General features: G+C 50.3%; 2 protein-coding genes across 5 annotated transcripts in view; one reads left to right on the top strand and one right to left on the bottom strand.

Moving 5' to 3' along the window:
* Positions 1 to 7,668, bottom strand: part of LOC311512989 (BLOC-1-related complex subunit 8-like) — a 77,343-nt gene extending 69,675 nt beyond the window's left edge. For both annotated transcript variants that reach the window (XM_084614508.1, XM_084614509.1), the window contains exons 1-2: positions 7,567 to 7,668; positions 4,136 to 4,248 (exon numbers count right to left, since the gene is read on the bottom strand). In XM_084614508.1, coding sequence (XP_084470634.1) covers positions 4,136 to 4,248; positions 7,567 to 7,603 — 150 coding nt within the window. In that variant the 5' untranslated portion in view covers positions 7,604 to 7,668. The remainder of the gene's footprint in view (positions 1 to 4,135; positions 4,249 to 7,566) is intronic.
* Positions 7,669 to 10,275: 2,607 nt separating this feature from the next.
* On the top strand, positions 10,276 to 22,845 carry RFXANK (regulatory factor X associated ankyrin containing protein). Of its 3 annotated transcripts, none has more exons than XM_084614888.1 (10): positions 10,276 to 10,437; positions 12,031 to 12,298; positions 13,282 to 13,362; positions 15,239 to 15,319; positions 16,764 to 16,829; positions 17,975 to 18,075; positions 20,481 to 20,606; positions 21,419 to 21,485; positions 21,960 to 22,040; positions 22,444 to 22,845. In XM_084614888.1, the coding sequence occupies exons 2-10, from the start codon at positions 12,157 to 12,159 to the stop codon at positions 22,500 to 22,502; spliced, it is 804 nt and encodes a 267-aa protein (XP_084471014.1). In that variant the 5' UTR covers positions 10,276 to 10,437; positions 12,031 to 12,156; the 3' UTR covers positions 22,503 to 22,845. The 3 variants fall into 3 exon arrangements, with proteins under 3 accessions (XP_084471014.1, XP_084471012.1, XP_084471013.1); XM_084614886.1 differs by having other exon boundaries at positions 13,279 to 13,362; XM_084614887.1 differs by having other exon boundaries at positions 10,420 to 10,539; positions 13,279 to 13,362.
* The last annotated feature ends 1,273 nt before the right edge of the window (positions 22,846 to 24,118 follow it).

Here is a 24,118-nt window from a genome sequence, read left to right as displayed (position 1 = left end):
GGGAACTGACAGGAGGCAGGCTGAATTCAAAGCTGAGGTTACGGTACACGTTGTGCACATTAAGAAAATGAATCCCACATCACTTCAACCTTTGCCCTCTGCTGCTTTTTGCTGGGAATCACATTCTGAGTCCCTCTCCCATTTTACAGGTTAGCATCGCTGCTGGGGCTTTTTCTGAGAGCTATACTCAGACTAAGAGTGCACTGGTTTTGTTTTTAAAAGGAGCTGCTGCCTGGAGCTAAATACTTTGCACAATCTGGCAAAATTTCTCTTGGCTGTGAATGCGTCCATGACACAGCTGAGAGTCAAGGTGAGGCAGATGAACCAACGAGCTGCTAAAGCGAATGCTACCGATCATCTGGAAGTTCCAAAGCATTCCACGCAGGTGGCATGTCCATTCCAGCTGGTGCGGCTACCATCCGAGCTGACCCAGTCCCCATCAACTCCAACCCAGAGCCCCAAGAGAAAAGCAGACAATCAGCGTCTTTCACAATTCAGGAATCTCACAGGAACTGCTCTGGTGAACATTTTTACAGCCTGCTTGCAAACAGACTTTTCCATCCTCCAGTCTGCTAAGAAATCCCAGTGCGCACGGAGCCAGAGCATAAGTAAAGACTTATACTATTAATAATAATAATGCACATTCCTATAGTTCCTTTCATCTCAAGGGCTCAGTAAGTGCTACACATACTATGCATAGGATCACTTCATGCAAATCTGATAAGCAGCAACTCTGGTGTGGGACGTAACAGCACACAGCAACACTATGGAACAGCTAAGAACAGAAAGTGAAAAAAGCAAAGCACAATGAAAAGACAGATGAATTTAGTGAGGGGGGAAGATAGGAATTATCCATGCTTAAATTTGGCCAGAACTTGTAGGCTTAATAGGTAAAATTTACAGAACTAGCTAAGTCATTTAGACACCATTGAAAATTTTACCCAGCAACCTCTTGTCTTTGCAAAAAGTGCCAGGGGATCGTTAATGATCACTAGTGGTCACAATGGCTCTTACCCCAAACCGGCAGCACCGTGTTGCTTAGCACCATTCTGGTACACAGGCTCACTATGGACTCTAAGGGAAAAGTACCCCAGTATATGAATCCCCAACACGGGGAGAAGGCAAAGCTCCAAACCCCTTTGACACTTCTAGCCTATCAGCAGATACAGTAAAGCAAAATCAAGCTAAGCACTTATTTCTGTTCAGAACCTTTCCCCCCAGACTCACAACACAGCAGGAGGGTTTACCATACCCTCTGGGGCTCTGGAATCTGCTGGCTAAAATGCCCCAGAGTCTGTTCAAAGATGTTACTGATTCCAGAAAAGCCAGTGGTCTTACAGGACTGCAGGTGACCTCCCTGAATGATCTATGGCTAGCAAACCTGGAAGATTTTCAGTGCAAGTACTAACCAGGCTCCACACTGCTCTGCTTAGCTCTGCTCTAGTTACTTGTGAAGCCAACAGAGTAAGAGTAAAAGGTGACAGAGCTGGGCTGGGCTGACACAGTGGCTGAGGTAGAGGGTTAGGGGGATGAACAGAGGAAATTACAAAGCTACAACCCTCCAGAGAGCGGCTTTGCTTTGGCCCCAACATCCCCTAGCACTAGTAGGTTTCCAAGGTTGCCTTGTATCTGAGGCCAGGCCACGTCTGTTCCTAGCATTCTCACTACTTCCTGGGGCTTTCATGTTCTTAATTAGGAAAAAGAGCCTTTCCGACGTGCTCCTGTCTTTTTAATCTTTTCACAACGTCCTCTCTCAGAATTCCCAGGACATCTCCTTGCGTGGGGTTTAACAGCTAAAGCCAGCTAATGATATGCGATAGCACTAATGATGAATTGTGGTCGCTCAGCAGTAAATTAACGAGGAGTTCTACACCCCTGAAAGATCAGGGGAAATCCAAAAAGGCGGCTTTGTGCAGCACAAGAGCAGAGCTTAGCAATGCAGCTCAGACACAGCGAGGCACCCTGGGCCCTGCATCTTGCTGTATCTTATCAGCGAGGTGTTAAGTCTGCCTGGAGAGCTTGAGATGGATGAAGGTTTAAGCTTATTTTTAATCAAATCACTGAAAGTCACAGAGGTGACCTTCTCCCTGCACCAACCTTTCCTCCTAAATCACCCCCAACAGTTTATTCCTATTTAAACTCTCTGGGAATCTCTAAGGCCATATCTCCAGAGAACCATATGACCTGGAACTAGACGAGACCTATTAAATCCCATCTATACTGGCCAGCAGAGGACAAAGAAGAGCAATCTGACATTCATCTGCTGCCTTCACAGAGGTACTAGGTAAATTATTTTCCTCCCTTTTCAGGCAAAAGTCACTCCTGAGTCAGGACTGGTGGCCAACGCAGGAGAGGGATCAAGCAGAGCATCAAGGCCTCAATTCCTGCTTGTGAATACTTATAGCTGTGACACTAGCATGGGCAGAAATAGGGACAAGGCCCTCTGGGTCACTGAAATCTGGCTAGATGAGAGTCTTCTTTCTGTGGGAGGAAAGTGAAAAAAGACAGCTATCTTGGCTAAAAATAGGAGGGACGGCAAGTAGCTACAAACGTGAACTCAAGCAACCTCCAGAAAGGTCACTCAGTTTTGAGGATAATCATGAAGACAACCCCAGCTAGCTGAGGAAGTCAGTAAATTAAAGATTGAGAAGGCTCCCCTCAACGCCCCCCGCTCCCACTGCCTAACAACATTCTGTGTGTCTCGAGCATTCACCCTGCTGTCTTTTCCAGTAGGGTTTCAGTGCCCCCCTACCTTTTTTGGCACAAACTGTTCAATGCTGGCACCCAAGCTCTTCCCTCTGCATGGCTTGTCATACAATCTGCTCAGTTTTCTTTTGTTCAGGACACACTCCCTGAAATTGGGCCTATTCTGATTAAATCAAGGTGAGTGACAACTCGGGAATTGTATTACAAACATGTCCCGCACACCCTGGTGATGTGACCAGATCAATGTTGCACTACACATATGTACATATCTCTATATACCTCTGCACACAGAAACATACATAAATAGTTAATAAATAAGTGAATAATAAAGTGCCACAATCCGGGTTAATTTGGAAACTAAGGTTGTAAAGCAAAGGTGAGAAATGAGGACTGACAGTGCATTAGCATACACATGGAGCAGTAATCTATTCACGAGACATCACTCCTAATGAATCATGACTGGCAGAAAAGGGAGAAGGACACCAGGGCTAGCATTAAAGTGTCAGCACTCCGTGCTTTGGAGGAAAGGGGAAGCGCAGCTGTGGGCTGCGATTCATTAGTGTCCTTTGCCTCTGGTGGGCTCTTTTTACTTGTTTCTCTCCCCATATTTTATGCAGGAAATAAAAACACCTTGCAGCACAGCCAGGGGAAATGAGATTTAAGATCTCCCCTCTCTCCAAACAAGGCAGGTAGCTCATTTTATTTTGTCTCCATGTATGGAATGGAGGGGCTGTCACCCAGTGGTTAGAGCCAAGGGATGGCAGTCAGATTCCTGGGTTCTTCTCTTGGCTCTGCTACTGTCTCAGGGCGTGAACTTGGAAAGGCATGTCACCTCTCCTAGATTCAAGCTGACGCGGGGGAAACACATCGCTCCTAGACAACCCCCAGCCTTCACTGGTCCAGGAAGTAAGGAATCGAAACCCAACACAGTACTCTAGGCTCCCCCCTGGCAGTGCAAAATGCAGTCATTAGAGGGCCAAGGGGTTCTGGTCACTTTGGGTCTACTACTGCCAGCAACTATCTGAAGCAGCTTATTATGTTACACGACTTTGCCCTTCTGAGGATCCTTTCATCCGAAGTTCTCAAAGTGCTGTACAAACATTAATTAGATAAGTCTCACAGAAGCCCTGGAAGTCCAGTCATACCATCTCAATTTTACAGATGTGGAAACTGAGGCACGGAGCAGCAAAGCGACTCTCCCAAGCCACAGAACAATTCAGTAGCAGATCTGATAGAACCCAGGAGCTCTGGCTCCCAACCCCTTTCCTCTAACCATTACACCGTACTCCCATCTTGACTTGATTATCCTGTTCTCTCCCACCTCACAGAGTCAGGAAAAAATGGCCAGGGGTGCTAGTGTCATGGGAAGAAAGGCAGCTTGCACCCTGTTCCTGCCAGCCCTGGACTCCTGACCCAGACTGGCTCTCACCTTGTGCTGGGCGAGTTCCGGAAGTGAGCGCCTGACATGCTCCTGCAGCCGGTACAGTGCCACAGACGGCTCGTTGGCCAGGATGTACATGCTCTCCGTGAATTTGTCTGTAACTAAAATAAGCAAAACAGCTGCATTATTTAAAATGGGAATAAAACGGGGAGAAGGCAGAGCTCCAAACCCCTTTGACACTTCTAGCCTATCAGCAGATACTTTAACGCAAAATCAAACAAAGCACTTATTTCTGTTCAGAACCTTTCCCCCCAGACTCACAGCACAGCAGCAGGGTTTACCATACCCTCTGGGGCTCTGGAATCTGCTGGCTCTTCCAGGTTTGCTAGCCACAGATCATTCAGGGAGGTCACCGGCAGTCCTGTAAGACCACTGGCTTTTCTGGGATCAGTAACATCTTTGAACAGATTCTGGGGCATTTTAGCCAAACCAGCAGATTAGCAGAGCCTTAAATTAATCTTAAAGGGGAAAGTTAGCTCTGGTTCCTGTGTGGAGTGCCCAAGCAGCCTGGGAGCAAATCGGGGTACTGACATCACAGAAATCTAGACTGACCTCGGGTTTGAGCTTCCCTTCCGGCTGCTCACCCAGTTCCATGCATCATGCTTCTTACATCTCAACAGCCCCCATGGGGATCCTAACGGAGTATGCCATGAACACACAGTAGCATGCAGTCAGTGTGACAAACCCATTGTATGGACATGGCTCTGGACCACAGACTGCCCTGCCAGAAAAAGCCCTAGACAGCTAGGGCACAATGGCTTTAAAACCCAGCAAACTGCTTTGAGGCAGGAGGTAAACAAATTCCCTTCCAGCCCAGCTGATGTCTCCATGACCAGCTTTTAAAGCCACTGAATGCTGTTTCTTGAAAGTGCTGCATTACTTTCAAGCTCTCAATCCTGAAGGCTGTGCGTCACACCCACCACCTCTGTGATCTCCCCCATCCTTCTCCCAATCCTCCTCTCCTTCCATTCCTAGCATTGCACTATCTTTCTCACCACCCCCTGTGCTTGGGGCAAACTGACACCACTCTCTTCCTCATAATAGCACAATACCTTTAGGAAACCTTCCCCTATGGATATCCCCACAATGTTCTTTAGAGAGGCAGTACGGTCTAGTGAGTAGGGCACTGGACCAGGGCACAGGAGACCTGAAGTCTATTCCCAGCTCTTGACCTACTGTGGGACCCTGGGAAAGTCACATCCCCTCTCTGCATCCACCCCTTTCCCTTCTCACCCTGAATCTGTCTCTTTCTGGAGCACGCTCTCACTATGTGTTTGTACAGCATCTGGCACAATGGGGCCCTGGTCTTGGCGCTAAACACGACCGCAATACAAATAATTGACAACACCTTTCTTGTGATTTAAAAGGTTTTATTTATGAGCACAGACAGTGTGCCTGACTCCATACACAAAGGGGAGACGTGAACCCTGCCTTCTGGCTCACAAGCTCCATATCCTGTGAATTAGATTGCAAGCTTTTGCGGGGAAGAGAGTGCCTCCTCTTTGGGGGTTTGCAATGCCCCATATCCACCTACAGCCCCTTATAAATCATAGCTATCTGAAACAGAAAGATCAGAGAGGGTTTTCAGGAGTAACCTTTCAATAGTGGATGTAGATTTTTTATTTTTTTTTTTTTTTAATCACAGCAAAAGTAAGTAGTGGGTATTTTTTGCCATATTTAAATACACTGGTTTATGGCTCAACTAGTCCTGAGCCCACGCATAGCGTGAGCTGGCTGATCTTTTGGAACTGAATACATTTTTAAAAAAAAAAACAAGTTCCTTTTAAGGCAAATAGCTTTGCTTCCCCTGCTCTCAGCTTTTGTTTCATTTGTAAGTGTTCAGTTATTGCAGTGTTTTCTGTTAGCCAACTTTCCAAACTGCTTGAATACAGATGTAGATAAATTCTAAGCTTTGCAAAACACGTTGTAGCCACGTGCCAACTACACGTTCCAAAAAGGACACAGACACCCACTACTCATCTGACGTGCAGATATGAGGCCATGTTTGTGTTGGGACTCACACAATGTGCTATGGCAAGGAGGGGAGAGAAAGAGGAAGTAGCATCTATGTGACTGTTATTAAGCACAGATGAACAGACCCTTGGATGGTAGGGCACTGGAATGTGAGATTCAAAAGGGGATTGGACAGTTGTCTGGACAGCAAGAATATCCACGGTTATAATAGTTAATGCTAATAAAAATTTTGGAAGAGATATTAAACCTCAAGCCTCCGATTTAAGCCAATTTCTAATTATTAGAAATCAAGATAAGATATAAGGCAGGCCCGCATCTGCTACTGGGAGGTTCTTATATCTTTCTCTGAAGCATCAGACACTGGCCACTGTCACAGACAGGATACTGAACTAGATGGATGCTGGGTCTGATCCAGTCTGGCATTTCCTATGAAATCCCTTTTACTTCCAGACTCACACGTTTGGGGATCTCTGTGGCAAGACGCTTTTACAGACACATTCAATCTCTGGCCTAGAGCTTTTGTTGCACATCCTGCCGCTTCATTTCAGCTGCCTTTGTATATTTCCAAATGCCCACAAAACACCAAAGCCCAGAAGTGTTACTTGTTCAGGCCTTGTCAACACTGGGGTTTTAGTCACCAGTGCAAACCAACAACATAGACATGGTTTATACCAGTGCAAAAAAAGTTGCACTAGTGCATCTTATCCCAATTTCCAGGTGTCTGCTTCAAACTGGGCTGCAGCAACATAAGTCATATCTGCACTGGTGCAGCTAAATCAGTAGCTAAATCAAAAAACCCCAGGGAGATTCTTTTAACCAAATCCTTCCTCTTGTTTTAATTCACATGCAAAGGCTCTGCCTGCTAACCACAGACCTGCAGCAAGTCAGACAGCCATGGATTTAATACACTGCAAGAGGTCAAGGCAGTCTACTGAAATAAAAAGTCAAAACAAACATTTTAAAATGTATCTTTTAAAAAAAAAAAGCTCTTTAAATGAGCCACAGGAGCAGTCTGTGGAACTCCTCGCTGCAGGAAGGTCAGCTTAGGACGGGTCAAAAAAAATCAAGATTTATCTGGAGAAGAGACACAAAGTAGCCGTGGTCGGGGGGCAGTTAGGCTATAACTGTCAGCCCCGCACCACCCACCCACGGGGGCCACACAGAAACCCTACAAGTGCACGAACCACGGGGCTGACCTGGGGCTCCATAACTGCCCTGCCCCAATACGGAGAAGGCCCTATGGCCACCCAGGAGGGCAAGCTGGGGCCCTATACCCCCCTAGGGGGCTGCCCTGGGGCTCTGGAAATACCCTCCCCCATCCCACCTATGGGAGGCCCTACAAGGGCCTCACCCCCCCCATCGCCGGGCATTTCCTGGGGCCCTCTGACCCGCCCCGTGCCCCGCCCATCACGGCCCCCGCCGGAAGCCGTGGCGCCGCCATTTACCTTTTTTCACCTTGAGCTGCATCTCGGTCTCCTCCATCGCGGGCGGGGGGTAGCAGACGCCGAAGCCAGCCCGGAACCCCAGCCAGGGGCAACTTCCGGCTCCGCGGTGCAGCGCTCGAAACGGCCCCTCCGGAACCCGCGCGGCGCCGCGGAGGTTCCGCCTCTTCTCTTGCTCCCTCGCCCGCCCCTGTGTACTGCACATTCCCTAGGCCGCTACCATCTGGGGCCAGTGAGCGACGCCTTCCCTGTGGGACCCTCCCCTCCCAGCTGTGTGGCCCCATAGGGTGTGACTTCCCCACCCCAGCAACCCCCAGCTGCCAGCCCTGCTTCTGTCTGCCAGCCCCAAGAGGTAGGGGTTTTCTGTGGCAGGCATAATGGGACAGTGTCTCTGCCCCCGAATGCGCTAGAATTAAATGTGCAGGGTTATCACGACGGCTGTTGTAAATTCTGCCCCTGCTTACCCCTTGGGGGCCCCCACCTGGAAGGAACGCAGATGCTGGGGCAAGCCCACAGCGTTTCCAGGTCCCCTGATTTCATCCGGAGCCTCCTAGTGCTGCTAATGCCAAGTGGTCAGAACTCATGAGTCACGTTCCAAAAAAATCACGAGATTGGTGCAACGGTGCCCTCAGAGCATGACCCCCTTCCCCATTGCCATGGACCAGGGCCAAGTGGAAAGGCCCAGGCTGCTACCCCTGGTGATAATAGTATGGGGGTGGAGGGGTTCTTCCCATCGCCCCTGCCCCTACCACTGTCCCCCTTGTATGCGGGGACTTAGTGACTCCCCTGTGCACTGAGGCAGGAGGGGGCAACTGGCGTCACCAGCATTGTACAGAGGGGCGAGTAGGCACCAGTGCTCCGCATGACCTTGCTTGTTTGACGGCACTTTACACTGCTGTGACCTGGCTGGCCTGACAAGGTCAAGACTCTTTCAGTCTAAGGAGAGCAGCTGATATGTCTTGCCTCAAGGTGCTTCAATGGCAGACATATGCCCAGGGGCACCATAGGTCACTCGCTGTATATGCACTAAGCAATTCTGCATGGCCCCGGCCTCTAGGGAGCATTGCACTGTGATCCTGCACCTTGTACAGAGTGTGCCAAACTCTCTCAGCCTCATAAAGGATTTCTTTGGCCTGTGTTATTTGGTCAGTTGGCTGTACATATGATCCACCGGTGAGAATCCGGACCAGATGGAGTCTTTAGAGAGGGGGAAATTGCTTACGAGTAGTTCTGTTTCTCTGGAGATACTGTCTGGCAGGATTCTCATCCCCCCCAGCATTCCCCCCACCTCTGCCATTTGGATTTTCTTTGAGGAGGGGGTGATGTGTGTGGGGTTCACAGTCTAGGCAATCACGTAATAGCTACTCATTGCCTGATCTGCAGTGCTGGTCGCTAGAGAGAGAAAGGGGGTTGTTTATATTCTTGTGGAGTGAGATGCTTGCATGTCTCACACTGGAGGCACGAGACCCAGCAGTGAGAATCCGATGAGATGATCCAAGAAGCAGAATAGCAGAGAAGTAATCTGCCATTACCCACCTTCATTCAATAAGTACATAAAGCTCTGAGATCCCAGGACAGAAAGAAGGGCAACATACCATTATTCCGATTCCCCAGACAGAACACACATGGATTATGACGTGGGGGAGAGGAGGGATTTTCAGTGGAGATTTTAATTAGCAATTGGTAAAGAGATTTTTAACTCAAATGTAATTTCAGTGCTAACATACAGATGCAAGAGCAGAACATCTACCAAAACGTTAGACAGAAAACTAGACACCTTTGAAAATAAGTGCCTATGAAATATCCTGGGCATTGTATGGGAAGATTTCATCACCCACAGAGAGAGACAAGAAATCACCAATCAGCAGCTCGTCTCCACTAGAATCAGAAGGAAGTGCTCGACATACGTAGGGCATGTACTCTGGAGACCAACACAGACTCCCCAGGAAGCTGTTCACCAACTGGTGTGAGGAAAGGAGGGTGCCCAAAAGAAAGCTTAAGGAGACCCCCTAGCAGGGAGGGCAGAACAGTTGTTCTTAACATCACAGAGCAGCTGGAAGCAGCAGCAAATGACAGAGAGGACTGGCAGGGAGTGGGACTAGTTTTCGCCCTGTGCAGGATGCAATACTAATAAACAAGATCTGGAATCCAGGCACCTTGGCATCTAAACTAGAACCACACCCGCCCTGTCTCCTGCCCATGCCGCCCTCCCATGCTAGCTGAAGGCCTGGCTTCCTCCAGCACCTGCCGCAATGGGAACCAACAACTGGCACCTCCGGGCAAGAGTGTGTTACAAACAGCAATAATCCAGGTGACAGATTTTAGTGGATCCAGGGAGCCCAGAGAGCGAAGGTTTCAAAGCTAAATTCTGGGTTTGTATCAATCTGGTTTGAGCTCTCCGGGCAGTTTGCACAGACCGCACCAGTTCAAGCATTAATAAGGGCCCATCATCAGTCCAGATTTAGTACTATTTCCACCCCCAGGGAGTCCACAGACCTATCCTGCAAGAACGGGGAAAGCGAGTCTGGCTACTGTCAGTATAAACACCACACACACACACACACACACCCTTGACATCTGTGCATCTCCAGCCGGATGGCAACCCCGCTGTCACCCCTTGCTACGGGGCTGCATGGCAAGGTCCGAAAGAGAGGGACTGTCCCTTTAAAGCCAGGCTGCGTGCGAAGCCCTTCCCACACCGGGTCAGCTGATAGGGGTGCCAAGCCGGTGCAGAGCAGCCTTCTCCCCCGCACCCCGGTTTGGCAATGCACGCGCCCCACTCAGAGCTGCTCTCCCCATTGCAGCCCCACCGGAACTCTTAAAGGGCCAGGCGGGCTCCGGCTCTGCACCAGCAGCCGCCGCCGCGGGGCTCAGGTGCATTGTGGGACAACAAAAGTTACTTTCAGTTCGGAGTGAGGAAGGGGAAAGAGGGGGGCCCGGGGGAGCTGCGCTGGCCCGGCCGGGTGCAAGGAGGCGGTGGGTGCCCTCCAGCCGCGAGGGCAGCGCGGGGCTCGGTCTGGGCGCGAGAAGCGGGTAGACAGTGCAGCAGGCGGGGAAGGGTCGCTGGGGGGCGTGGGGAGCGGATGCAAAGAGAGAAGTTGGTGCAGCTCGCCAGGTTGTGGCTTGGGGGCAGGAAGGGGGCGATGCCCATGCTGCCTTCAGCTCCGCTAGGCCCTGCCTTCCCCCTTGCAGTGGGAGGTGCCAACAGGTGCCCACATGCCCAAGGGGACCATACCCATTAGCGGAGTCCTTGCCCTCTGGCAGATGGATTGGCTGCGTGGCCAGGCTTTGCAAGTTACTGCAATGGAGGGTCTGGAGCCAGCAGCTCCCCATGGCCCCAGCCAGCAAGCACTGAGCCAATCTGGGCTGGGAGTCGCCTCCCCAAGGGGCTGGGACTCGCTGACTAGTGTCCTCTGCACGCCTGATGTGGGCCTAAGATGCAGCCTGGGGCTGGCCCAGGGGAGGGGTTAGGATTGGGGTCCAGGCTTTGCACAACTTGGGCGCTTTGCTAGTGAAGTGCCGTTAAACTCAACTGTTGCCACTGGAAGGTTTTTCCTTCCCTTGGCGATTTCTTGTGTTGACCTAGAAGCATTTCTACAGGGGCCTGGGGACGTTAATGTAAACTCTTCCGTGCAAGAGGCCAAAGTGAGTCTGATGGTTGGAGCTGGAAATCCTGAGAGTCCAATTTTTGGGTACTGACTCCTGGGACTTGGGAGCCCCAGGTTCAATTCCTAGTTCTGTCAAAGACTTCCTGCATGGCATTGGGCAAGTCACTTGGCTTCTCTGTGCCTCAGTTTTCCCATCTGTATAATGGGATGAATTGCATGCCTTTACAGAAGGGGGAGGGGGGACAAACTGCATTTAAAGATGGTGAGGTGCTCACATACTGTAGTAATGGGTGCCATATAAGTATCTCGGAGAGTAACTAGAGAGCCAGGGTGGGTGAGGTCATATCTTTAATTGGACCAACTATAAGATAAGATATGGTCTCCCCCACCTTGTCTCTCTAATACCCTGGGAGCCACACAGCTACCACTACGTGTAGTTAGTAATTGGCATAATAGGACTTCACAAATGAACTCCCGAGTTTCTGAACTACACTGACTTGCTCAAGACTCAGCGCTGAGAGCAAGTGATTTGGCCTGGAGAAGTGCACCAGCGAGTGTGCGGGCACAAATCTCTGATTTTTCCCAATCCTAATCCCCTTTAACCCAGTGCCAGAACTCCTCTTGATTTCAATTGGCTCCGGATTATGCCCACAGACAGGCTCTGCAGAACAGATCCACTTTTAACTGTATTTGCAGCACATACCCTGCAATCTCCAGCTGGGTTCCTGCTTTAATAAGTTATTAGTTACACGGGGAGTTTCACTCTGGTCAAGCTCTTCGGAAGCCCATTCCCTGGTAGGAGTGTGCATACATAGGCCTACGTCCATCTCTGTAAAAGATATTTTGTCTGTTACATAAGGAAATATTAAGGACTGGAAAGTAACAGCAGCTGTATCCGGGGAAGGCGAAAAAACCGTCACCAACCCCTCTGTGGAGGGCTCTGTAAGCAGCAGAAGCACTGCTAAGTGCCTGAAGGAACATAACGATGGAAGATATCCCACCAAGAGATCTGGACAAGGCTGCTGGTGGGGATGAGAACAGCTCAGCGACAGTGCATCTACATTTGTATCCAGGCACTCAGGATGATTCCAATCCAGATCTTGACCAAGGCCTTGCTGCACAAACTGGTTAGTTCCTTGGGGTTGGTAGGGTGGGAATTGGCTGGGAGGAATGAATCCAGAAGCTGGTAGTCACTGGGCACCATGAGTGGGAGATAAACCCAGCAGCGGAGGAAAATCCCTCACTGTGCTCTTAGGAGAGAAGAAGAGGGAGTGAAGGAAGAATTTTGTCTGGAAATCTCTATGCCACTTTATTAACCCATCCCTTTACATACTTCCTGGGCTTATAAAGCCCACCCCAGGGGGACTCTGGCCAGCAGCTGTGAACTAAACCCACTTCTAGAATTCAAATAACAGAGGAACAAATTGATAGTAAGTGGTGCCTTCGTACAAGCAGTGCACAAGTAACACCCAAAGGACCCTCCGCCTCTGGGACAGCTGTTCCACAAAGGTACAAGTGAGAAGCAGCAGCAAAGTCTACCGTGGTTGGAGCAGGAGCGTGGGGGTCAGGACATCTGGGTTATGTTATTAGAGGAGTGAACATAGGACTGGGAACTCGAAGCTCCTGAATTCTAATCGTAGCTCTGTGCAGCCTTGACCAAGTCACTCAGGTCAAAGGTAGCAAAAGTGGTCATGGATTTGTGAATGTCACAGTTTGTGGGTTTTTGTTTGAGACCCCTCAGGCCTGGCATTTACCGGTGCAGCCTTCATTGACTTCTAAGGGAGTGGCACTGATGGAAAACACAGGCCCCAGTATCTCAAGCTGGGCACCCAAAAGCCAACAGCTACTTTTGAAGATTTGGGCCTTAAACTCCAGTCTGGTTCCTCTCTGTAAAACAGGGAGGAAGATGTATTTATTCCCTAAGGGCTAGCTAGTAAACGTGTAGTGCTTGGAAAATGGGTGCTGTGTAATCTTGGTCATTGCATTATGTTATATACTATCAGTCCCTTTTTGGGAAACATCACTAGCCCAGATTCTGTTCTTCAACAAGAAAACTCTCCCTCCCATTCTCAACCAGTGTTTAACTTTTTTTTTTTTTTAAACAAAGCAGGTGTTTCCCTGAAGCACTCGACCACCCTGACAAACAGACAGAGAGGCAACGAGGTCTCTGCCCTCCCAGCAACCCTCGACAGTGAGTATTGCAGGTCTTCAAGATCTCAAACTCAGAGGCACAATGTCTGCTGTGAAAGGCAGTGATCCAAGACTCCGTAGTCTTGGCATTTCTTTGGTGTTCAGCAAATAACTGTGAATCCCACTAACAAAAGGTGTGTCTTGTCCCCCTCTAGGGGCAGGGCCACATAGAAGATAATAGCTTTCTAGTGCTGCCAGTTACTCCATTAGCTCACAGAGTAGAGGACAATGCTGTGAATCCAAAGATCATGGATTTTTTTGGGTGGTATGTTTATTTTTCCAAGTTTTCCTTTTTAAAGACCTTAGGAAATTGCATTAAAATATGGTAAATAAACATTCAGGTTAGAAATTCAAGCTTTCAGAAGTTAGGAAGTGCCTGCTGTGTGCATGTGCATTATGACACAGTATTTAATTACATGGTCACATGCTATTTTAACATAGAAACCCTGCCTCATGCAGTGCTCAGGATGGCTGTTGCTAAGCAAATGAGCAGCTATTCAATATTCTGCTTTCTTCTCGCTGTTCGGTGTGTGGCCCCAGGCCTTATTTACTGCACACTATTCTAACCCTGCTCTGAATACAGAATAATAATTTCCTCATGGGCTTTTCTGCAATATTACCTGCAGTTCTGTTCACTATGGTATTGGAGTGTTTTACAAACCTTAATGAATTGGGCTTCATAACACCCCTGTGAGCTGAGGGGTTTGTTGTTACCGTATTACAGGCGGGGAACTGAAGCAGAGAGAGAATAAGATCCAATAATTGTGGGTGCCCAAACTGAAATGGCTAGGGCTGATTTTTCAGAGTCCTTAGCATTAAAGAACATTTCAGACATTCAAAGAACTGCACCCATTGACTTCAATTGGAGCTGTGAGGGTTCCGCTCTTCGGTGTGACAGACCCCAGGGGCTCAGAGTGGGCTCCCAGGAAACGAGGCGGGCACAATAAGTGGCCACCTGTGTAAAGTCTGATGTAAGTGACTTATCCAGCATCACACGGGAACTCTGTGGCAGAGGTGGTGGTAGAATCCAGTTCTCCAGGGCTGCATTCAACCGCCTGAACCATGAGACCCTGCACGCTCTTCCTGCAGTCCCCTGCCTCCTTCACTGCCCACTTGCCAGCTTCTGCAACAAATGAGACAGGGGCCTTGCAGACAACAGCCTCCTCTGCACAACCCAAGTACATCCAGCCTATGCAGTAAATAAGGCCGGGGGCCTGTGGAAAAAATACCCTGGGAATCACAGCTGTTTGCTAACAGCAAAGGAACATTGAGAGCCAGGGAACTTCCATGGTCTAGAGGGGAATGTGCTGTAATGGACACAAAGCCTTCTGCCTCTGTCCCGTCCAGCTTGTCCCTGTCCCCTCTTCGCCCTCCCCCCCCCCCCAGTCCAGTCTCCTCGTCTAGCCAGTCTAGTCTTCCCCCTTGGACTCCTCGTGCCTCCCTGCCCCCTCAACACCTGCGTCCATCTCTCAGGCTAGGTGGCTGCCTCACAATATGGTTACCTCTGATATCACAATGGTCTAGGTCTCCTGCTTTGGCATGGACACATGCTTTACTGTGGCTGAACACCCATGCCGCCCCCAGTGTCTTCTGTAAAGTCAGAATGGCTGAGAACTTCCTGGGTGATAACAAACCGCGAGCCCCACGGACGATTGACCCTGCGATATTCCGAACACAGAGTCCTCCGTCACGCTTGTAGCTGCTTCCCTCGCTTCACGCTGAGTAGGCCTCACAGTGACCATCCCAGAATCCTGCGGGATAGATTTTTGTGCTATCTGCCCCTTGTTGGTGAAATCTCCCTCAGGTGGAGCTAACCCCAGTTCTGCTCTGCAACATGTCACCACTTCAACTCTTTTTTTTTTTTTGAAATGAGGCAGGTACATCGCTGAAGCACTCGACCACCCTGACAAACAGACAGAGAGGCAACGAGATTTCTGCCCTCCCAGCAACTCTTGACAGTGAGTATCCCAGGGCTGCAAGATCACACACTCAGAGGTGCCGCTTCCAACGGGAAAGACGCTTGTGTGCTAAGGCCAGTGTCTCTCAACCTTTTTTGATACCAGGGACCAGCTTGCTGCCTTCCTAAACTGTGTCAGGGAGATCTCGGGGACCGGCACCGGTCCAAAGACCGGTCACTGAGAAACACCGCGCTAGGCTGTCCCCTCAGCCCTGTGGGGGAGCTTTGAGTTTTTCAGCCAGGGCAGAGGAGAGAGAAGCTTTGGCGGCTAAGATACCAGTAGATGTCCACTCTTCCTCCTTGTTCTCCTGCAAGTCACATGGGGAACTACCAGTGTTTCCACAATGGGGTATTAATCAGGGCATCCAGCAGAACACTGTCCTTGCATTTCCTTCTTACAGTGAAATTGTTCCCAGAGCATTTTTACTGTGTCCCATTTGTTTTAATTATATGTCAGCGCTCCTCGCCTGCACTAGTTAACAATTAGCAAGGTAGTTTTAAAACAACTAGCCTGGTAAGTGATGGTAGGAAAAAAGAGCCATTTCCCCATGTTTTTATAGCTCCCCAGTAGCTGTGAACATCGTTGTAAATCTTTCAGACAAGATCGGGTCTGATATTTTATTGTATTTGTGTTGTTTGTATTTGCCTCTTATTAATGGGCCACTCCGCTAGTTAAAGATTAGGTTGAACAGATAAATTTTTAAAAACAACATGTTTATAAAACTGAAATGTCAACATAGAAATGTTTGTATGAAACTAAAAAACAAAAATCCATGATTGTTTTTGTTCAGAGGTGAACATCCCTGCGGTTTCTGCACCCCAGCCATTGCAGGGTAAAGCTAGTACAGAGGGACGTGAATGCAAAACTAGCTAAAGACAATCAGTTTGGGGCAAATTGTGCAAATTGATGCCAAGCAGCAGCACTGGTGGTAAAAGGCCAGGCCTCAGTCCTGCGGACATTTAGACACGTGTGTAACTAATATGCATGAATAGTTGCAGTGACTCAGTGGGAAGTTACACATGGGGGCATTGGCATCTGCAGCACGTGGCCCTACAATGGGATCTCAGAATTATTTTTGTTGTGATGGCCGGGAGTAGAGCTATTAATAAGTAAAGGGGTTTTTGTTGTTGTTGTTTTTAAAGATGTGATCTTTATCCCAATAATGTTTATTATAAGATCCCGTTTCAGTGAGAGCAAGTTTTCTGAGCAGGATTAGTGAGGAGAAAAAAAACCCCAACTCCTAATTCATCCATTTTGGCTCAGTTGATTCTACCTCGCACTCCCACCAGAGCACAGAATGTGAAGCCATAATGCAACATCCTGCTTAGGACAGCTATGATCTTGCATAGGCTGTACCACGTACTTACCTGTATCTCCAGACAGCAAATACTAAGCAGTCAGGGGAACATGTAATTCTAAGATTTTGTTTCCTTTCCAACGCTAGCTTTGTCCATCCACCAGTTGGCGGCTCAGGGTGAACTCAGTCAGCTGAAAGAGTATCTCAGAAAAGGTGTGTGCATCGAACTGCAAGTCTGTCTCTCAGTCTCCTTCCCCCACTTTATCCTGGTTTTTAGGGACAATTTAAGTTTTTGATGTAGAACTTTAATGGCTGCACAGAGTCCTAAGCACGTACCTGGCTGGCTCTCCCCCATTGCTTCAAGAGGCCTCTCCTGGAGTAGTGAAGCGTGAGACACGCTATAGCACATCAATCACAAGGGAGCTGCCTTGTGAAGTTTGACTCTGAGTGAGAGGCTAGAGACATGGCAAATGGTCAGACTGCCAAAGGAGGCCACAGCGGGAGCTGCAAGGTCAGAGCCTCTCCCCAGCTCCAGCCCTCCCTTTGCGTTTATTGCACTGAATACCTGGTGTGAGAATTTAGCAGGAACAAACCCCAGGTGCCATCACAGGTTTTCCTCAAGGGAGGCTCATTCTAACTGGAAGCCAAGCCCAGTTCACAGAACCCCGGACTCCTCTGGTTGGAGCATCAGCAGGGTAGTATTCTTCTCCCCCACTGATAACGACCCATCTTTCAAGTAGCCAGTAGATAGCCTTGCACAGAGGCAGGCTAAGGGGAGGCTGAGATTAACCCCTTCTTCCCCAGGGATCAGGTAGTGCTCCCCTACTTTGTAGCACCAATTCTTCTCTAAAATTCATTTTGTATTTTCCCTTCATTATCTTCTTGCTTCTCAATTTGTTTTCCTTCCCCCATATCCCTCCTGGAGCCTTGTTGTTCTCTTCCTTCCTGGGGCCAGGCTCTGAGCCAGTGTTCCAGGCCCAAGAGAGCAATAGACAGAGTGGTACATGATCGAACTGGGAAACGCCTCTCTCTTTGGAAGCCCTGAATTTTTTTAAGGACACAAATGCTCCCCGGGGAGCAGTGGGGGACAGGTGACATGTGGCCTGAGCATAGGAGTGGCAGCCAGGAACCCCTCTGACCTCTTCTCCTGCTCTGTGACCTTGAGCAAGTCACTCTGCTGGTCCGTGCCTCAGTTTCCCCATGTGCGAAATGCAGCTAATGCTACTGAACCACATCCAGGGGGTGGAGAGGAATATTCTTATGACTGCAAAGCCCTCTGGAAGGCCGAGTTCTTGTAACCACGGGAGCAAATGGTGGATGGTACATATGTACAAGGCTCTGTGTTCTTGTCTGTTCAGGGGAGAACTTGGTGAACAAACCTGATGAGAGAGGCTTCACTCCTCTGATCTGGGCCTCTGCCTTCGGGGAGATTGAAACAGTCCGTCATCTGCTAGACCGGGTAAGAGCCCAGCGCCAGCCTGGGGGGTTGTATTGGCCGGTGGTTGGGCAAAGATGCCCCTCTGGATTTCTCCCAAAATTGAGTGCCCTGCGCTGACCTCTCCTGGCCACAAAGCACAGTGTGTAGATGCGCCTGGCAACCGCTGGGCGTAGTCAGCCATGTTTTGATGGAACAAAGCAAAGTGCTTTCCCTTGCTCTCCCCCACCCGCTCTGGGTGGAAGGGGCCACCTCTGTTGTACTTAACCCTGGAAAGCTGGTAACAAAACTTGCTCCTACACTTTGAGCACCCATCTCCCCCCCCCCCCCAACATCTCTTCCCATTGCGCTAGTTATGGTATCAATCTGACAGCAAGATCATTGTAGCTGAAAAGCCTCTGCCGACCCCAGGGCAATTCAGACAGACAGACAGACGGCCAGCCAGGCAGCCGGCCATGCCATCTCCCTCTCAGGTCTTCACAGAAGGGTGGTTTTTACTGATGGATTTATCAGCTGATTTTTTTCCAGGGGAACAAAACGGATAGAAAAACAATTTTGCCAGGTTAACGTAACCTCTGTTATCTGAGAGTTCTGCTCAGGCCATCTGTGGGCTAAGTCAGGAGCGTAAAGAGCCTTATCTTGTGACTCGCAATAGCTGTTTGTAATTAAAGATCTGCATATTGGTAATTTGAGATCCGCCTTATCACTGGGCTGCATAATCCACCAGTATTTTTACGTTTAATAAACTCCGTGCTGCATTGTCCTTGGGCTGCACCCCCATGTGATTGGGGCGTTTTAGAAATTTGTCAGTTACGTTCCTGAAGCAGTGGAGGGTTTATTGCTAGCTTTTGGATAAAGCAAAATTCCTTGCTGCATGGGGTGTTTAATCCAGGGGGAAACTGCCACCCCAGAAGTTGGTTGATAAATTGGAGAGGGTTCAGAGAAGAGCCACAAGAATGGTTAAAGGATTAGAAAACCTGCCTGATAGTGACAGACTCCAGGAGCTCAATATATTTATTTTAACAAAAAGAAGGTTAAGAAGTGACTTGATCACAGTCTAAGTATCTACCCCGGAAACAAATACAGTAAAAGCTGTTTTATTCAGCATGTTGGGGGAATGGGCGGTGCTGATAAGTGAAAAGTCCCGGTTAACTAAGAGGGAGGGAGTTTGGGTGTGGGGCAGTGGGTTGGGGCATGGGAGGGGGTGGGAATTTGGGTGAGGGATGGGGCTTGGGGTAGGGGGTTGGGGCATAGGAGGGGTCTCAGGGTGCTGGATCCGCGGGGCGCTCACCTTGGGCGGCTCCCTGCAAGCGGCGACCTGTCCCGGCTGCTCCTAGGCGGAGGTGCGGCAGGCAGGTCTGCATGCTGCCTCCACCCGCAGGCGCCACCCCCGCAGCTCCCATTGGCCGCAGTTCCTGGCCAATGGGAGCTGCTGAGCCAGCACTTGGGGCAGAGCCGCCTGCCACACCTCCGCCTAGCAGCAGCCGGGACACATCACTGCTTGCGGGGAGCTGCCCAAGGTAAGCGCACCCCGGATCCAACACCCTAACCCCGCGCGTCCTCCTGCACTCCAAACCCCTCATGGCCGTTCCTCTGCCTAGGAGCAGCAGGGACATGTCGCTGTTTCCAGGGCGTCATGTGGAGCCAGGCAGGGAGCCTGGCGGCTCCGCTCCAACCGGGACTATAAACCAGACTTTCTACGGAGATTAGAAATTCCGGTTTATAGAGCTTTCCGGTTGGTACAGGGCTGGATAACACCGCTTTTATTGTATTTCATAATGGGCTCTTTAATGGAGCAGAGAAAGGTCAAACACCATCCAGTGGCTGGAAGTAGAAGCTAGACAAATTCAGACTGGAAATCAGGCATACATTTTTGACAGGGAGGGTAATTAACCATTGGAACAACTTACTGAGGTCGTGATGGGTTCTCTGGTACGGACATGTTTTCAGTCAAGATTGGATGTTTTTCTAAAAGATCTGCTCTCGGAATTATTTTGGAGACGTTCTCTGACCCATGCTGTCCAGGAGCTCAGACTAGGTGATCATGGTGGTCCTTCGGGCCTTGGAATTTATGAATCTACGAATGACCTATACTATAGGGAGACGGTCTCGGTAGCTGCGTGGGGCTTTTCCAATATCCAGTTTCTTTAAGTGGGATGGGAAGCCCTCGTCGTTTCTGCCCTACAGAAAAGAATCCGGCATGCTGGGAAGCAATGCCCAGCCGGTTCAGTCTGATCTCAGAGTTCAGACAACACACCTGTGAATTGGAGCCGCCCAGGTGAGCGGATAAGCCTGGGCATGCGCGTGCTGGCGAAGTGGCACATCACGCAGTGGAAACCGTGAGCAAACAGAGTGTTGACCATCCCAGTGCCCTTGTGTGTGACCTGCTTTCTTCTGCATTGCTGGTTTACCCCTTGTCCTGTTCCTAGGGCGCTGACCCCCATGTACTGGCAAAGGAGCGGGAGAGCGCTTTGTCGCTGGCCAGCACCGGAGGATACACTGACATCGTGATCATGCTGCTGGAAAGAGACGTAGATATCAATATATATGACTGGGTAAATGCACTGTTGCTTATTGCCAATATCACTCTCTGTAACAGCCATCCTGGGCTTTTGCTGTTGCTAAAGGTTGGCTTTAAAAAAATATCTATATACTGCTTATGACTGAGGTTAAAGAAATTAATTTTAAAAAGAAACACCATTGCCAAGCTGGGGAGAAATTCATTGGCCCCTATCAAGCCTGTTGGTCTGTTTTCAGTTAAGATTCCACACAGGACAGTAGTGTCTTGAATGCCCCCTGGAGGGACCAGCCAAAATAATTTGTCTGGTGGAGAGAGTTCTTTAAAGACATGAACTGCCCGTCCTGGGGAACTTAGGGAGACTTTAAAGTGGCCTCTTCAGACAGGCAAATTGCTCATTCTCTGGGGAGGTTTTACAAACTACAAGCCAAAGCATTTAGAAATAAAATGACTTTTAAAGTAAACTTCTAATCCACCTAAAGCTCCAGAGAATGCAGAGCCTTGAAAAATCAAAACTCCAGCCAGCCCAGCGAGTCACAACCAAGAGACGTGGCCCAAGGGCAGGCCTGGTATGCCTCTGAGATCTCACCCCCTCAGACAGAGCTCCCCGCTCAGCCTGAAGAGCAGCAGAATCGAGTGCTTCGTTTACACAGTTCTTCTGGTGCGACTTGCTCGGGGCGCTGGTATGGCGGGTGGGTGGTGGGAGCTGGCTGGCCAGCTGAGCCCACCCCACAGCTGCTGCCGCATGACACCCTGTGAAACTTCGAGTTCTGAAGGTATCTGAGTGTTTGGCATCCAGGTGAAATTTGGGGGGCGCGCTCAGGGCTGCCTTCTCCTGTCTCCCTGCAGAACGGAGGCACCCCATTGCTGTATGCTGTGCGTGGCAACCATGTGAAGTGTGTCGAGGCTTTACTAGGTAATGAGACAGACTTTCACATGCTGGTTTTTAAGTAACTGTTCACTGCTAACTCTGCCTGGAAGTGCTAACCTGGGGCAGCTGACGTGGGGAGAGGCATGGAGTTATTTGGATATCAGAAGGTGATGTGGATCCCTGGACAAATAGTAACACATGACAGATGGGCCAAAGCCAGAGCTCCTGAGATCCAAAGCTGCAGCAGCTTTCCATTGCTTGCTCCTTGTCCTGGGTCTCTGCATGGAATGGCCAAGATAGGCAAAGCCTGGGTGTCACTCGCCAAGTCATTCAGCCCTGGCATCTAAACTCCGAGCATATACAATGGTCCTGCTGTTTCCCCGGAGTGGTCGCCCAGCCCCATCCGGGGCAGATCAAAGCATCCAGGCCGGCCCTAGAGCCCGTTGCCCACTAGAGTTAGTTGAGTTGTCTGTGTAGAGAGGGATCAACCCCTGAGCACGTGCTCCTGTCTGCTTTCAGCTCGCGGTGCTGATCTGACAACGGAAGCAGACTCTGGCTACACCCCCATGGATCTGGCTGTGGCATTGGGACACAAGAAAGGCAAGTGTCCTGCCCTTCGGACTGTCTAGAATGTGGGGGTTGGAACTGAACCCTGCTCCGCTCCAGTGCGGTTCCTCAGTGCTGAGTGCCACCCGGGGCGTTCCCTAATCTGCACGGACACAGGCTCGTCCCACTTTGCTGCTTGCTGAATTTGGCCCAGAAAATCAGATTCTCTAGAGAGGGCGTTAATGGGACACAGCTCACACCCAGCTGCTCACAGGGGCCAAGCCAGGGAGGGGTTGGGTGCTGTAAGTGGTCAGCCAAACAGAAACAAGTCTAAATTGCCAACTTCCAAGGGGATACTGGAAACCGAACCCCAGTGGTTGCTGCCATATAAGCTGGCCGCACTCCAGCCGTGCCTGTTTGAAACTTTACTGGTGTCTCTTCTCTTTGTGCCCGTTAGTTCAACAGGTTATTGAGAACCACATCCTCAAGCTGTTTCAGACCAAGAAACCGGAGTGACGCTGGCTCGTGCTCCCTGGCTGAAGGAACCAGGGCTTTGCTCTCTCGGTCAGCTCTCCGGATGCTGCATGGGAACAAGGTGGCCAGATGCGCTGTCTCTTTCCAAGGGCTGACGCTCCTGCAGCAGATCTGGCCGAGCCGGCGTGGAGGGAGCTTTAGAAGCCGGGCTGGGAGGAAATCCCTGATGAGGAGCTATTTACTCTCCAGGCCGGGCGTAAAGGAGAAGCATCCCACACACAGCGAGACACTGAATTGTCCAGGTAGCTGCATTTCTGCTGCAAACAAGACTGCAAGCCGCCTCCCTCTGCCCCCTCTGTGTGTGTAGTAAACGTTGCCTAAAGCAGCTCTGCCTGAATGCGATAGCCGCGGGGTGGGGGTTGTGCTGGGAACTGGGGCTTGCCCAGTGAAATGCTCTCGGGGATGCTGCCTGTTCCTCAGATGGGGCGAGGATGAACCATGCCGCCTTCGAAAGGGAGGCCATAAAGTCTGCCCTGCTGGAGCAGCCCTCTTCCCCCGGCCCACGCCCCAGCCAGTGACCATGCTTCTTGCAGTGGCTTAGGGAGAGTTCAGGTCAGGGCACAGCATGCTGATCACACTGCATCCAGCTCTGGTGGAAGCAGGTTGGGGGGGAGACTGCTCAACAATTCCCTACCTCCCTGGGTGAAACTCTGTTAGCTGCTCTAACCAAAGCCCTCGCCCACCTTGCTGTTCATACCAGCTGTTCATCAACAACTCCCTGCTGCACTTACCATCACGCCCAGCGTGGACAGAACAGGCAGCAGCCCTGGGAGTCTTGTCCCACTAGCAGCCCCGGCGGGCTAGGGGCTTCCCTCCCCCATGGTGCTTGGGGAGAAATACAGCTACACCCAGCAACTGTTCTTCACGCAGGTTCCTCCCTGGCAGCTGTTGTATCTTTGGAGGAGAGAAACATGCTGCTTGTATCTTCGGACCTTGCAGCATCAGCTGGGAGGCAGCTAATTAGTTACAAGTGGGGCTGCAAATCCCCTTAAAGGGCCAGTCCCCCCCCCCCATGACACTGATTGAGGTTTATGCCCTTGACATGTTAGTAGATGGTTAGATCACACACACACCCCCAGCCCTCGCCAAGGCTGCATGTGTGTCAAATCTCACCTCTTTGAAGGGCCAGTTATCCGCTCTAGTTCAACTGTGATTAAAACAAGGCGTCCCTGTGTGATCCCAGGGAAGCCCTGAGCCGCTGTTCTGTCCTGGCCTGCATGGCAGCCCCGGTGAGCAAGCCACCATCTCTCCTTCCGGCAGCTGCTGCGTCGGACCGCTGGGACCAGTGCACGCGCTGCTGGACCGTTGGCCACCCCATGCACGTTGCAGGAAGCGTTAGCCGCGGTTTCGGCCTGGCCCCCTCCAGCGACCAAGCTGCATCTTCGCAGCATTGTTCAGAGCTTCCCCAGGGAGCAGACTTCCTTCCCCCCGCAGCTTCCTCCCGGACACGATCAACACATGCTCCCAGCCCCCCACACTGAGGGTCCTTTCCTGTTCATCACCTGCAACCTCCCCACCTGTCCCTGCCACCACCACCCCCCACTTCCACCCCTTTCTGCATTCCTATTTTAGCTTCCCCCATCAAACACCATCCTCTT

The sequence above is a fragment of the Lepidochelys olivacea genome (genome assembly GCF_965140295.1).
Source record: "Lepidochelys olivacea isolate rLepOli2 genome assembly, chromosome: 25".
In the NCBI taxonomy this organism is placed as follows: Eukaryota; Metazoa; Chordata; order Testudines; family Cheloniidae; genus Lepidochelys; species Lepidochelys olivacea.
This window is presented reverse-complemented; position numbering and strand designations above follow the sequence as displayed.